The 15,268-nt window shown below is 40.5% G+C and overlaps 1 protein-coding gene across 2 annotated transcripts in view; it reads left to right on the top strand.

Annotated features, from left to right (window-relative positions):
* Nucleotides 1–15,268, top strand: part of SDR16C5 (short chain dehydrogenase/reductase family 16C member 5) — a 104,494-nt gene that overhangs the window by 61,897 nt on the left and 27,329 nt on the right. For both annotated transcript variants that reach the window (XM_030214642.1, XM_030214631.1), the window contains 2 exons: nt 3,841–3,972; nt 12,031–12,130. In XM_030214642.1, coding sequence (XP_030070502.1) covers nt 3,841–3,972; nt 12,031–12,130 — 232 coding nt within the window. The remainder of the gene's footprint in view (nt 1–3,840; nt 3,973–12,030; nt 12,131–15,268) is intronic.

The raw sequence follows: 15,268 nt of genomic DNA, 5'->3' as shown, positions 1-15,268 counted from the left end.
TGTCTAGTTAATTTTTGTTTTCATATTGCTATTTCTAATTTGTGATCCCTCCTTCTATATTTGGTGATGAGTTGTCTGTGTTTTGTGTGTGACCACGGTATGGTATTCTGTTCACATGTAGTTTCTGTATAGAACTCTGTTGCAGTCCCCCTTGTCTGTAGTAGGTGTATCTAGTATTATAGGGCCCCATGTAATATTTATTTTGCTGCTTGTTCTTAGGTAGGGTTTGTTTTTGAATCGTAGGACTTAGTGCTGCTGTTGTATGGTAGGTTGCTGCATGTATTTTGAGTTAGGATTTTTTTCAGGTTTAGTATATCGCAATATGTGGTAATGAAGCGAGCTATGTTGCTATCAGATAACATGAGAATTGGAAATATTTGGGGTTTTTTGTATGGTAATTATCATGGAGAAAATGTTCTAGTTATGACATCAATTTGTTGGGCTAGAGGTAGTGTTTCTGTGGATGCAGAAATTGTTTACATTTAATTCGTAAGAACTGCCATACTGTATCAGACCAAACGTCTGTGAAGGTCATGTATGTAGTGTGTCACTTATGTGAGCTTTGTCTGTCAGGTGTGTCCCAACTGAAAAAAGGTTGAGAACTGCTGCCTTAGCAGAATGCCCCTTAGAGATCCTCTCCTCTGGGACTCTGCCTGTACTTTGTAACAGGGTACATAAACTGAATCATGCCTCTAAGCAAGAATCTGATTCTCCTCCTTGTGAGAACATTAAATACACATGGAGGGGACATAATCGAACAGGGCACCCAAATTTTCACGAAGGGGCGGGGAAACCTGTATTATTGAAACAAGATGGGCGGCCATCTTTCATTTCGATAATACGGTCGGGGGCATTGCAGTGGACTTCAAAAAAAGCTCCCAGGTGCATAGCTCCCTTACCTTGCATGCTGAGCCACCCCAAAAAAGCCCAAAACCCACTCTCCACAACTGTACACCACTACCATAGCCCTTAGGAATGAAGGGGGGCACCTAGATGTGGGTACAGTGGGTTTTGAAGGGCTCACATTTACCACCACAAGTATAACAGGTGGGGGGGGGGGTTGGGCCTGGGTCCGCCTGCCTGAAGTGCACTGCAGTACCCAATAAAACTGCTCCTGCTCTGCATACTGCTGTCATGGAGCTGGGTATGATATTTGAGACTGGCATACAGGCTGGAAAAAATATTTAACATTTTTTTTAGGGTGGGAGGGAGTTAATGACCACTGGGGGAGTAAGGGGAGGTCATCCCTGATTCCCTCCGGTGGTCATCTGGTCATTTAGGGCACATTTGTGTGGCTTGGTCATAAAAAGAAAAGGACCAAGTAAAGTTGGCCAAGTGTTCGTCAGGGACGCCCTTCTTTTTTCCATTATCGGCCGAGGACGCCCTTGTGTTAAACACACCCCGGTCCCACCTTTGCTATGTTTCCGACACGTCCCCTTGAACTTTGGTTGTCCCCGCGATGGAAAGCAGTTGAGGATGCCCAAAATTGGCTTTTGATTATGCCGATTTGGGCGACCCTGGGAGAAGGATGCCCATCTCCCGATTTGTGTTGAAAGATGGGCGCCCTTCTCTTTCGAAAATAAGCCTGCTTGTGACCTCGGTTTCCTTTTTCAAAGAATCCTTGTGAGAAGGCTTGTGAGTGACTGAGGCCACACTTTAGTGTTCACTGGTGAGCTCCAGAATTAATTCATTCCTGGCAGCCTCCCTGTCCTCCAGACTGAAAGTTTGTCTTGAAATATGAATGTTCATCTCCACTGCAAGACAAGGAGTTTGGTGCTAGCTTCATTCTCATAGGTTTACATCTGGTTCTCTTACTCTGGATTCTCCTGGAACCTAACATTCCCTCTCCTCCAGCCCCAGCCAACGTCCCTAGAAAAACTTTAGAGATATCGAAACCTTCTGGGTGGTTCTGCTATATTGAAACTGCCCTCCCTGCAAGGGTACCTCCCAATGGGAAGCATCTGTAACACTAAAATGCAGGGCCATAGCTAGCTATGTGAGGTCATGCAGTTTGCCAGAATTGTACCCCATCCACTGATTTCTCTTGCTGATTTGTTTTATGAAAATGGGCAGGACTGTGATAGGAACACATGGGAGTGTGTCACACAGTGTATTTGGTGCTTGTGACACTCCTGCTAACACACCTTTCCCCTCATTCTATAAACTTGTATGCACAGTTGTGCACTTAGAATAGTGCCAGACCTGCCTAGGCGCCAATTGGCTTTAAGTACCAATAATGGCCCTTAATTGGCACTGATTTGCAGTGACGTGCATAACCGCATTTAGGCACTATCCTATAAACATAGCATCTAAATGCTATAGCATGCAACTGCAAAAGGAGCATGCACATGGCTGGGTCTGTGGCACATCTTGCAGTTGTATGCATGATAGTATTCTATAAATTACATGTGTGTCACCCAACAGTTGCAAGCATTTACACAGCCAAGTGCGTACGTGCTGGTGCCTAAAATTAGGCATGTGATTGTTGCTTCATGCTAGTATTCTATGCTTGTAATTGCCATGTTAGAATTGGTGCTTAGCACCCAAATACTTTGCACCTAACTTTAGGTGGCTTTTCTTGAATTTACCCCCTAGTGTCTTTGACATCACCTGAAAAGGCGCTAAACTAAATAGTAAAGGACAAGGGACACTTGGAGGGACATAATCGAACGGCGCCCGAACCGTATTATCGAAAAAGATAGCCGGCTATCTTTTGTTTCGATAATGCGGTTGGACCTGGCCAAATTTCAGCATTTGAGCCGGCTTTAGAGATGGCCGCCGTTGGTTTCCGGCGATAATGGAAACTAATGCCGGTGATCTCAAACCCGGCCAAATGCAAGGTATTTGGTCGTGGGAGGAGCCAGCATTTGTAGTGCACTGGACACCAACCGGGCACCCTAGGGGGCCTTCAGTGGACTTCAAAAATTGCTCCCAGGTGCATACCTCCCTTACCTTGGGTGCTGAGCCCCGCAAATCCCCCCCCCCCCAAAAACCCCACTCTCCACAACTCTACACCACTACCATAGTCCTAAGGGATGAAGGGGGGCACCTACATGTGGGTACAGTGGGTGTTGGGGGGGTGGAGGGCTTCCATTTACCACCACAAGTGTAACAGGTAGGGGGGGATGGTCCTGGGTCCACCTGCCTGAAGTGCACTGAACCCACAAAAAACTGCTCCAGGTACCTGCATACTGCTGTCAGGGAGCTGGGTATGACATTTCAGGCTGGCACAAAAATGTTTTTTTAATTAATTTTTTTTTTTTTTTGGGTGGGAGGGGGTTAGTGACCACAGGGGGGAGTAAGGGGAAGTGATCCCCGATTCCCTCCGGTGGTCATGAGGTCAATTGGGGCACTTTTTCAAGGTTTGGTCCTAAAAATAAATGGACCAAGTGAAGTCGGCGATCTCTTAACCCCTCCCCCGTCCCGCCTTCTGTACCCTGCCAAAACACCCCCTTGAAGTTTGGCCGGCTCCGCAACGGAAAGCAGTTGGCGCCGGCCAAAATCGGCTTTCGATTATACCGGTTTAGCCGGCTTCAGGACATCGCCGGCCATCACCTGATTTGTTTCGGAAGATGGCCGGGGATCTCCTTCGAAAATAAGCTGGTTGAGTCCTTAAGGGTGAATTACAAAAATAAGGCCACAAAGCGTGTAAAGTTGTTTACACGGAGCTTATGTCTATGTAATATTTTTGATAGCAAGTGCTTCTATGTAAAAAGTATGATGCGTTGCATTTTCTACTAGGTAGAGTACAGATGTTCAGAGAACTACTGTGTACAAATTGTGGAAGGAAAAACTTCTTAAGCTAATTCCCTCTCCCCATTCACTGCATGTCTCTTTTAGGTAAAAAGAGAGGTTGGAGATGTTAGTATCCTGGTCAATAATGCTGGAATTGTAACAGGAAAGAAGTTCATTGATTCACCAGATTCTCTTGTGGAGAAAACCATTGAAGTAAACTGTATGGCACACTTCTGGGTAATTTTTTAAAAATTTATTATTTCTAATTATTATTATTTCTAATGTTTGTGATGGTCAGCACACATTCTTGGTCATATTTAAGTAGAGACTTGTTAATGTTTATTTCAAGGATAGTGACCTCCATTCCTAAAAGGCCATGAACAGACTTGGGGGCCCTTTTATTAAAGCTTAGTGCAAGCCAACAGAATTAACACGTGCTAAATGCTAAGAAGCCTATTTATACCTATGGGCTTCTTAGCATTTATCACACACTAATTCCATTAGCACATACTAATCTTTAGTAAAATGGCCTCTTAGTTTTAGAAATTGTAAGTACCAGCCAAAATTGTTACAAGCCAGGGGAAACAATTGTGTCTAGCTTTTTAATTTTAATTTTTATCTCCTTTTTGTTTTTTAAACTTGGTTTTTTTTTTTTTGGGGGGGGGGGGGGTTGCTCTTCTCTTTGCCATCCAAAATTTTTCCTTCCCTTTTAGCCTTTCTACTCCATGTCCTCTCCCTTAATCTGAAGCTTAGTAGGGACTGTCTCTTCATGTTCAAGTGTACAGCGCTGTGTACGTTTAGTAGCGCTATAGAAATGATTAGTAATAGTAGTAACCTCGGGCCACTTCCATTGTAGCTTCTCCTGGCCTCATACTTAGTTCCTCGACCTGGTGGCAGGTATGAACAGCAAAGTTTTGTTACCTGGGTAACCTGACACTTGGGGAGGGGGGAAGAGTTGTCTACTACCCAAGTATGAATATACATCCATTATAGATATCCCCAAAATCTAGAATGTTTGTTGTATTCATAGTTCCTTTCTTCTATTGATCACCTTGTCTAGCATCCCACAAAGGTTGTTAACATATATAGCACTTCTCAATGTACATAGCACTTTACAGGCACAAATACTATAGACGGACCCTGCTTCCTTAAGCTTTTAATTTAGACATACAAGTATCACAGACAAAATGTTAAACGGTGGGGACCTACTGCAAGGACTTATCACTCTTGAGAATGAGCTAGGATAGTAGGGTGAAGTAAAAAAATAAACATGTATTAGTGATCCATTTTATGAGCCTTTTATTAAAAGGGAATGCTGCTAATTGAACAGTAAATCACATAAGGCCATAGTGACCCACTTACTACCATTGAAATGTTCACTGGTATTCTTTAGAACGTGTCCATTTGATTAATAATCGGGATTCATAGCTAGAATAGAAGTATATAGGAACATCAGTAGTCATGCAGCAAGGGGTCTCATGGGATCTATTTAGAGCTCCTGGGATATACTGGAAGTAAATATACAGAATATAAAGCATCACATCCTAAAGTACAGGAAGTCTCGCTGACATGATAATCTCAGTCCATATAGCCTCTAGGTTTTCCATACACATCTGCCTTAGCTGCAGGTGTCAAAAAGTCCCTCAGACTTATATTTTAAGTTTTTTATTAAATTTACCTCATACCTTTTCATTGGTAGCTCAAGGCAAGTTACATTCAGCTACAGTAAGTAGGACCTGATCCATTATTAATTCCCAAACAAACTCTGAAGAAGCTGTTTTCTATGGTAGCTCCTAGATTTGTGGTGTACATTGGTACAATCAATGGTAATAAGCCATCTGGATTACTGCAACGCACTGTACGCTTGCTGCAAAAAACAGACTATTAAAAAAACTCCAGACTGCCCAGAATACGGCCACCAGACTCGTATATGGAAAAACTAAATATGAAAGTGCAAAACCCTTAAGAGAGAAACTCCACTGGCTCCCACTTAAGGAACGCATTGCATTCAAGATCTTCACGATTGTACACAAAATCATTCACGCTACATGCTAAACCTTGTGGACCTACCTCCCAGAAACGCCACAAGATCATCTTGCAAATTTCTCAACCTACACTTCCCCAGCTGTAAAGGACTAAAATACAAGCTGATGCACGCCACCACCTTCTCTTACATGAGCACGCAGTTATGGAATGCATTACCCACAGATCTGAAAACAATTGACGAAACTACCACCTTTCGTAAATCTCTGAAGACATATTTCTTCAACAAGGCCTACAACAAGAACCTACAGCCCCACTAATCCACTTCACCAACCCATTCAGTTATGAAAGCCCACCTTCTATAAATACCCTAATAAATTCCTTCCTTCTTCTTTCTTCCCTTAATTAATCTGTACACAATACTAACTATACTTGATATACTGGAATATCTATGTTAACAATACTATGTAAGTCACTTTGAGCCTGCAAATAGGTGGGATAAGGTGGAATACAAATGCAATAAATAAATAAATACATGATTGGTTGACTGTTTTAAGGTGTGAAACCCCGAGAGAGGGTTGGGAAGTGGGCTGGTAAATCACACAGCCGGACAAGCGGTTGTCTCAAGGGGCAGTGAGGCAGCAGGAATTGCAGCTCCCGAGGACCCCTTTATATTTGCACTCAGTAACGGCTTTGCCCTTCCGATTTCTCGCTAATCCTGAGTGGGAATACATACCTGACTTGTCTGGATGGGCGGATTGTGCCACATTCATGTATGGCATCCATGCCAGCAAAGTGGGAGAAAAAAACTCAGGTGGCGGCACACAAGGTGGCGGACTCCGGCTCATCATCATCTCCACCCAGCAATGAACGTCGGAGGTGAGGGCTGTGGTAGAACATGCTATTAGCAGACAGCTTCAGTTGATTATGGACAAATTGGACAGTATGGAGCAACGTTTTACAGCTGTCAGACAAGCTCTAGGCGGTGCAAATGCGTGTTGGAAATTTGGAGGACAGTGTGCAAACAGTGGTATCAGAGGCCACCCATACTAGCCAGGATTAATGAGTTGGAAGCAAAGGTCGAGGATATGGAGAACTGTGCCAGGAGGAATAATTTGCCCGTGGTGGGTTTACCTGAGTTGATTCCTGAACGGGAACCTAAGACACCACCTGGAAACCTGGCTACCTGCTGCATTGTCTTTTATACTGTATACTCCCAGGTCTGGGCTCCACCCCTCCCAGTTCTGAAGGTGGCCTTAGCTATCAAAGCAACTTTACCTAAGGGTGAGGGGCAATGTTCTATAAACCCCCTTTGAGGAATTCAGCTGATTAAAGTGAAGCTCTAAAGCAAGCTTTCTTAACCATTTTAGGGTTCCCACACCCCTTTAACTGATCAATGAAACCATTGCACCCCCTTCTTAAACATTTCTACTAATGACTATTGGCAGCTCAATATGTTGCTAACTGTTGGCCACTAATAGTGCTAACTTAAATATAACTGTTACCACTAATAGTGCCCATGAAGCAGTAAGGTCCATGCTACAGGAGATTGATGTACTACTTGGGTCTTTGCTGTTGAATTAAATGATTTGTCCCGATTTTGGAGGCTCTTAGTGCTTTTCTTTGTTCTTTTTAGCACTAATAGTGCCAACAGTTATATTACCAAAGCCATCACAGTCAAAAGCTACAATGCAACATAAATTGTACCTAATATTAAATAAAATTTCCATTTACAATTTTTTTCTTTTTTTATTGAGATTTTATCATAAAAGACAATAAAATAAAAGAATAAGCAAGTAAAATACAACTTTATACAAAAAAAAATTTTAAAGTCCTCTTCAAAGAGAATATAATGCAATCTTAAGTATAATAAAAGAAAAAAATATGTATAACCAGCAAATTACAGGCATCAAAGATACAATTAGAACTAATTTATTCCCTAACCCCAAAGGCAATCAAAAAGCAACAGATCCTACATTATCTAAATTATCCTTAATTGGCATATCTACTAAAGTTTCCAGTTACATAGGATCTAAAAAACGTGATTATTCTCGGTCAACTAGGCATTTAAGCTGTAAAAAAAAGCTTGAGTTGAGTAGGCCTAGAGACATGTAGGAATGACATAATTACCTGCCCACAAAAATGACAATTCTTCGTAGGAAAATAGGCCCTCAAAATTGGTCAGCTTTTGCTCCTCTGAATACAAAGTAACTAATACGGTTGCTCACTTACTAATAATATCAGTTAAGCAATCTATATATGTGTACATCCCAAATATACATAAAGTTTCATCCTCTCAAGAACATACTGTATCTAAGGGAACAAGTGGTTAAACACTTCACTCGCAAGAAAGGTTTGTTGTCCATGCTCTCCTAAAAAGACTTTGACCAGTTCAGACTTGGTTACTCTGGACATCTTCAGGCTGTGCCTACAAGTAGAAGTGTTAGTCTGGGTGACCATGTTAGAATCTCTTATGTTCTCACATTCAGCATGCCACTCCCTAATCTAGAAACTTCCACTTCTGGATGAGGAAAGTGGTTAAGATTCAGTCATTAGGCAGCATCTGTTGCAGTAGCCCTGGCCCCCTTCTCTTATCACCATTTGGTATCTATTCTTTCTTCACTGTACTCGTGCCAGGTCTCAACTCAGCTAGGCAGCAAGGAGAACAAGGAGAGAGTCTCTTGAAGTGAATAAAAATAAGAAACAGACAAGATTCAAGACAGGATTACATCCTCTAAAACACATTTCTTTCATTTGGCCTATCACTTTTTTTTTCATTTTTTTGGACTTGGTAATAATTCCAATAATATACACACAACAAAAGTGCTAAAGAAAAGAATAAGCTCCTAAAACAACAATGGAATAAGTCCCTAGTTGCAAGGAAAACAAAATCAAGCTGTAAAGCATTAAGGTTTAGTCTCATAAAAGTTTGCTGCAATTGTAGGCTGCTGGTCCTGGTGGCAGATGAGCCTGCAACAGTCATTCGGTTCCCTGTTGGTAGTGGTAGCTGATTAAGAGAAGGTCCCGATGTTGTAAATTATGCAGATCCATGTTTGGGCCTCGGTATTAACTATGGGTCTTCTTTGCAAGGTTTCAGTGAAGACTTGTGCAGCGACATCTTTCATGTAGTCTGGTCTTCTATATGGGAGAGGTCACCCTCCGATTGTGAATGGAATGCTTCAACAAAACAGGGATGGATGGGGGGGTAAGGTAGAGAAGGGAAGGGCTGATTCTGAGCTAAGGGGATGATGGATAGGGAGTAGGGAAGGGAAAAGTTGATGCCAGGCTGCTGGGATGGATGGGTGGGGGTAGGGAAGGGAAGGTCTTTGTTTTATGTTTTTATATGTTTTAAAATTGTGCGTTGAATTGTGATCTGCTTAGAATTGCAGCAATAGTGTGGCATAGAAATTTAGAAATTAAATCAATAAATTTCTAATTTTTGGTCCTTTATTCTGTAATTGATGAGGGTTGGTATGTGGTGTGCATGTGATCGAGCAGGTAAGAGTTTCTGCTGGCAAGTGGTTTGTATGGAGATCAATGAGTCTGACTTGTCTGGCTTTTCCAATGGGATGTGTATTGCTGTTGTGTACATTCACTGCTGTCTTTTTGTAGGTACTGTTATTGGAACTGGTGTTATGGTTTGCAGTATAAGCTCTAAGAAGCCTCTTGCAGGATTTAGTGTTACTTCACAAAGTACCTAACAGTGACGGGATTTTGTTGGCTATTATTGAGGTGCTACCAGAATTTGAATACATTGTTATATGTCATTGCTGTAATTATTATGCAGGATCCTGTCACGTGCGTTGAGATGTTTGCCATTATAGTAGACTTATGTCTGGTCAAGTTTGATATGGCATAATGTAACTATATTTACAAATATCGGTTTTTTATGTATATGGTTTATATTGATGCAGGGCAACTGTTGGGCTGCATTCTAAGGCATTATTTTGTAGTACCCCAAGAAGCACTACTCATACCTATATACATAGTGCCCACCCATATTAGCTCTGGGCCCATTCAAAAAGTCAGGTCTGGCTACGCCACTGCAGAGCAGTAAGGACCGACGGTGCTTCAAAATCAGCAGCCATGCTCCCTTGATACATTTGCATTTCAAGCTTATGTACAGTATTTCTTAACTATGTATATCATTTCTTTTTAGCTTCATATTCTCCTTGTGGGCCATATTTCACCAAGAAAAGAAGATCCACTCCTAACTAGTGTGTGGCCGTCCTGAATCAGACAAAGCCATCAAGTATTCTAAATATCTCCATTTATCCAGGACAAAAGTTCTCCGTAACGGAAACTGCAAAGCAGTATTACCACTAGTTATAGATTGCCAACTGGTAAGCAGCTCCAGTGCCCAGTTGCCATGACAGCACAACATCTTAGATTTGCTAGCAATTTCATCAATTTTCTTTTGCCATTCATTACACTGCATCTGACGCTTTACAAACAATATACTTCTCATATTCACACTTGCCCCACCAGTGAGTCTGTCGAACAGACACTGGGCTCTGAATCCGACCCAAATGGCACCAAACTGATGACTGGTAGAACCTGGGGGAATCCTTGCCCTTACCTTGGCTCTTGGGTTTCAGAGCCCATGGTGTGATTGGAAAGTAAAACACATCACAGATTACAAGTGAATAATTTTGATAAAGTCCTTTACTTTCCAGTAGAATTTAAAGCCATGCTGGGTATTTGGGAATTTTTAGGTAGAAGGCAACCGAAACCGAATCTGCAGCTAAGGCTGAAACCAAAACAGTCGCTGTCGCCCCCACCTTTCCCAGGTCTACCTTTGAAGCCCTGGTGGCCTCTTCAGAGCAGAAGCGATCCCCAATTGCTCCTACAAATGTCAGCTTCAGTCTCAAAATGATTGTCGCGATTTCCTGCTGGAAATCGCGGCAGCAAATTTGACTGCGGAAGAGGGCATCAGACTACTAGGGCTTTTTGTAGGTGGAGAGCTGCATTTTCAGTGGAAACTGAAGCATGGCCAAATCCGAATTTTAGGCTGCTTTCGGTCGGCCTCTAATTTTGGAGGGCGGCCACATATAATGCCACGTTTTAGAGGGTTCCAGGGGTGATCTGCAAAATAGGTCATAAGCTGCGTCGTTTAACTACTTTTTAAAAAAAATTTATTTTTAACTTTTTGCTATACTATTTCTGTTCCCCCCCCCCCCCCCCCCCCCCGATGTTTCACTTCCTGACCAATGGTGTGCCTCAGACTCTGCCTGACAAGAACCTTTTGTATTATTGTTGAATAAAACAAAAATTATTTGCTTAATTCCTAATTTTGTATAACTACTACTACTATCATTTCTATAGCGCTACAAGGCATACACAGCGCTGTACACCCAAACATTATGCATGCAATCTGATCTTGGGCTACCGTAACTTAATGTCAACTTACCCAGCTGGGTATCGAGTGAAACTTTTTTTTTTTTTTGGTAAAGATCCTTTTATCACTACCACTGCCAATTTTCTTACTGTCTTGGATAATTATTTTGCCTTGGACAAACAGAAATTTATTGCATATTTGTATGTAGCTCTGTCCTGAGAGGATTTCTGTATAAGCTGGTAAAAAAAAAAAAAAACCATTGGTTTTGAAGAATGAACATTTTAAAATCCTTTGAATGTAAAAGGGACACGCCCATGTTTCAGAATGCATAGTGTTGACCAGAGGCAAACTTGCTAAAGAGACTTTATCAAGAAAGCCATTGAAAGCAAACTGCTACAGAGCACATTTCATCTGACAATAGACATTGCCCAGTGTTAGCATTATGTAGAACATGACTAGTAGTATACAGAATTTTCAGGCTGAACAAAGAACATCTTTGCTTACCAAAATAATATGACATAATACTTTGGGCCTGGTTTACGAAGGTGCAGTAGTGTAATTAGTGCACCCTAACGCTAGAGACACTCGTAGGAATACATGGGTGTGTCTAGCATTAGCGCATGCTAAAAACACTAGTGCGTCTACAGCGCGGCTTAGTCAACAAGGTCCTTTGTTCTTATAGCCCACAATACTTTGCAGTTCAATACAGATTACATACAAAGAGAACTGGACATTCCAGGAAATACAACAACAGAATTAATCAGCAAGCGTAATACATTCACCTTCTTCCGTGAATCCTAAATAAATAAGCAATCGTCTAAAGTATTTAATTTGACTCCTGAATTATCAAAGGAGAAACATCTTTGCTTAATTAAGCAATCTAATTTATGCAAGAAACTTTTAAGAGTCAGGGGAATTTATCCTGAAAAGTAAATTTTGTAAAAGCAAAATGACAAGTGTCGCTTTTCTGTTAGACTTGCAAAGCATTCCTTCCAGCCATGATGGCCTCGAACCATGGACACTTGGTCAGCATTGCAAGTTCAGCCGGACTGATTGGTGTCAATGGACTAGCAGGTAAGGATATACAGCTGTGATTTTAATTTAACATTTATTTTTCTTTACATAAAACTTTGACTTATTGCTGTATCTTTTGAAAAATATAGTGGATTTTACACAGCATAGGTATCCCAGTCTGTAATACAGTAATTTTGAAGAATCAAGAGTACATTCTGAAAACTTTGGTCTAAGTACTTTTTTCAGTGATGGTTAACCAGTCAGTGGTTGATCATAGGGTTGGAGGGATCTTTTATGCTTAGTTATCCAGAATGGTTAAGTAAATGAAGAATAAGTGATATTCTTACCCACAGCCATGGATACATCCCAGTTGCTAGCCACATCATGTAATTGCCTATAGAATAACAATGCAGACTGGATTGTCTTGTAGGTTGTCTGCTCCCATCATCCACTATAAGAAACTTAAGAACTGCCATACTGGGTCAGACAAAAGATTAGTTGTCTTTGTTTCTAACAGTCACCATTTGTCACAAGTACATGGTAGTATTTTAGGAAATAACTAGATTCTATGCTGCCTGCCTTCAGGGATACACAAATGAAAGTCTACCTTAACAGTTTGTAAGCTTTTTCCTCCAGGAATTTGTCCAACCTTATGCTAACTACTGTAATACCTCATCCTCCAGCTACAATGTCCAGAGCTTAACTGTGTGTTTTAAAACAAAAACAAAACTCAGATGTCTTTGAACTTTTTGAAAGAACAGCCAATTTATTTTGAACAATTCCATTCCACGTGTGATTTAGAGGCCTCTATTATATCTCCCCTCAGCTGTCTATTCTACAGGTTGAATAATTTTAATTTCTTCTGGCTTCCTCAAAGATGAGTCTTTCCATCCCATTTGTTTTGGTCATCCTTTTCTAATGTCGCTATATTTTTTGAGATGTTAAATTCTGTTGAGACACTGTTCAAGGTGTGGTTGCACCATAGATGGATAGAGGCATTATTTATTTATGTATTTGTGACATGTATATCCCACATTATCCCAAACAAACTTGAGTTCAGTGTGGCTTACAATAAACAGTATAGGATACATAACAAAGAATAATGCATAATTTTTTTGTAAGAATCCAATTTTACAATACAATATCATAAACATACTGGGATAGCTATGGATGTTTAACATTTAGAAAATCTATTATGAATGAGAAATTGTACATGAAGCAACAACAAAGTTAATGGTAAATAGAGTAATAACCAATTCAGGTAATAATTAATTGTTTGAGATATGGTCATTCTTTGTGAGGGTTTGTTTGAATAGGAACGATTTGAGGATTTGGGGGAATCTGGCATATTCCTGTATTTTTCTTATTTTGGGTGGTAAGGACTTGCAATACAAAATCAGAGATACAGAAGAATATCAGTCCAACAAATTTCAAAGAAACTGTACTTGATAAAGCCTACTGTTCTTTGGCAGGGAGAAAGAGAAAAATATTTTAAAAGGAAGCATTTAGGCAGAGAAGATCCCAAGATTAAATATCTATGTAGGCTACACAGTTCCTTATCTACTTTCCTGGGAGATTCCAAGGAGCGCTGATAGAGACAGTTGAACAGTTTCAAAAAAATTGTATTCAGAACTCTCAATTCTCACTACTCACTTGATAAGGAAAAATGGTAGCTCCAATGTGCAGAATTTTAGGATGCATAATAAGAAATTTCATCTTTCTCGATTGAGTAGACAAGTCTCAGTACCAAGTCTGTATAAAATTCAAATTAAAACTAGCAATGTAACCTGCTCAACTTGATTCCAAAAGAAGTTTCAAGAAAAGCAGATGATAAATCCAAACTATCCAATGCCCTTTTGAGATACATCCTCAGCCTTTCCAAATGGAACATAGTAAGCAGAGACAATAGGAGGAATAACTTACAAAAAATTTTTTTAATATGTCCCAAATATACTTCCTTAAAAGTTCTTTTGGTAATAACTCAGGAACCTTTGGAAAGTTTACTGTTTGTTAAAACTTTGTACATTGCCTAGATATGGATTTTCAGTACAAGTGGTATAACATCTAAAAACATATCAAAATAGAAAAAAAGAACTCTGTTAAATTAAAAGGAGAGAAGACAATATTCAAACCAAGACACTCATATCTGTAAGGTTATCCAGTCGTCCATTTGAAAAACATTCTTGAGAATTAAATCAATCTAAGCAAGCAATAGCTGGAGTAAAAAAGTGTCTTTTGAACCTTGGAAAGGACATTTCACTGTTAATCTGTGAAGGCAAATCATTCCACAATTTTGGAGACAAAAAAAAGAATGGTGAATGATGTGTAGATTCATAGCAGCTTTTGGGTTCGAAAGGACGAAATGACTTGAATCAAGAAAACGTAAAGAATGGGCCGGTGTATATGGAATCACCAGAAAAGTGTACACAAGAGGATATTGTACACAACATGCTAGACCAATGACCGGATAGGGGAAATTACATGGCAGTATCACCCGCATAGATATAACAAAGGACGTTAAGTATTTCTAATAAAGACCACAAGGGTTTGAGTAGCACGTTGAATAAAGTTGGAGATAAAGGGGAACCTTGTAGAACAGCACAACTAGAACTCCAAAATGCAGAAAAGTTGCTATGTTCTTGAACCTTATAATTCCTACTACTAATCATTTCTATAACACTACTAGACTTAAGCAAAGCTGTACAGTGGACATAAAGAGAGAGTCCCTGCTCGACAGAGCTTACAATATAATTAGGACAGACAAACAGGACAAATAAGAGATAAGGGAATTAACTAAGGTGGGAATGATAAAACATACTGAACAAGTGAGTAAGGGTTAGATGTTAAAAGCAGCATCAAAAAGGTGGCCTTTTAGCCTAGATTTGAAGATAGCCAAAGATGGAGCTTGACTTACCGGCACAGGAAGACTGTTCCAGGCACATGGTGCAGCAAGATAAAAGGAATCAAGTCTGGAGTTAGCAGTGGAGGAGAAGGGTGCAGATAAGAGAGATTTACCCAGTGAATGGAGTTCCTGGGGAGGAGTGAAAGGAGAAATGAGTGGACAGGTACCAAGGAGCTGCTGAGTGACTTATAAGTCAATAAGAGGAGTTTGAACTGTATGCGGAAACGGATAGGGAGCCATTGAAGTGACTTGAGGAGAGGGCTAATATGAACATAGCGAAATTGGCGGAATATAAG

Source organism: Microcaecilia unicolor, chromosome 1 (genome assembly GCF_901765095.1).
Source record: "Microcaecilia unicolor chromosome 1, aMicUni1.1, whole genome shotgun sequence".
NCBI classification, from domain to species: Eukaryota; Metazoa; Chordata; class Amphibia; order Gymnophiona; family Siphonopidae; genus Microcaecilia; species Microcaecilia unicolor.
This window is presented reverse-complemented; position numbering and strand designations above follow the sequence as displayed.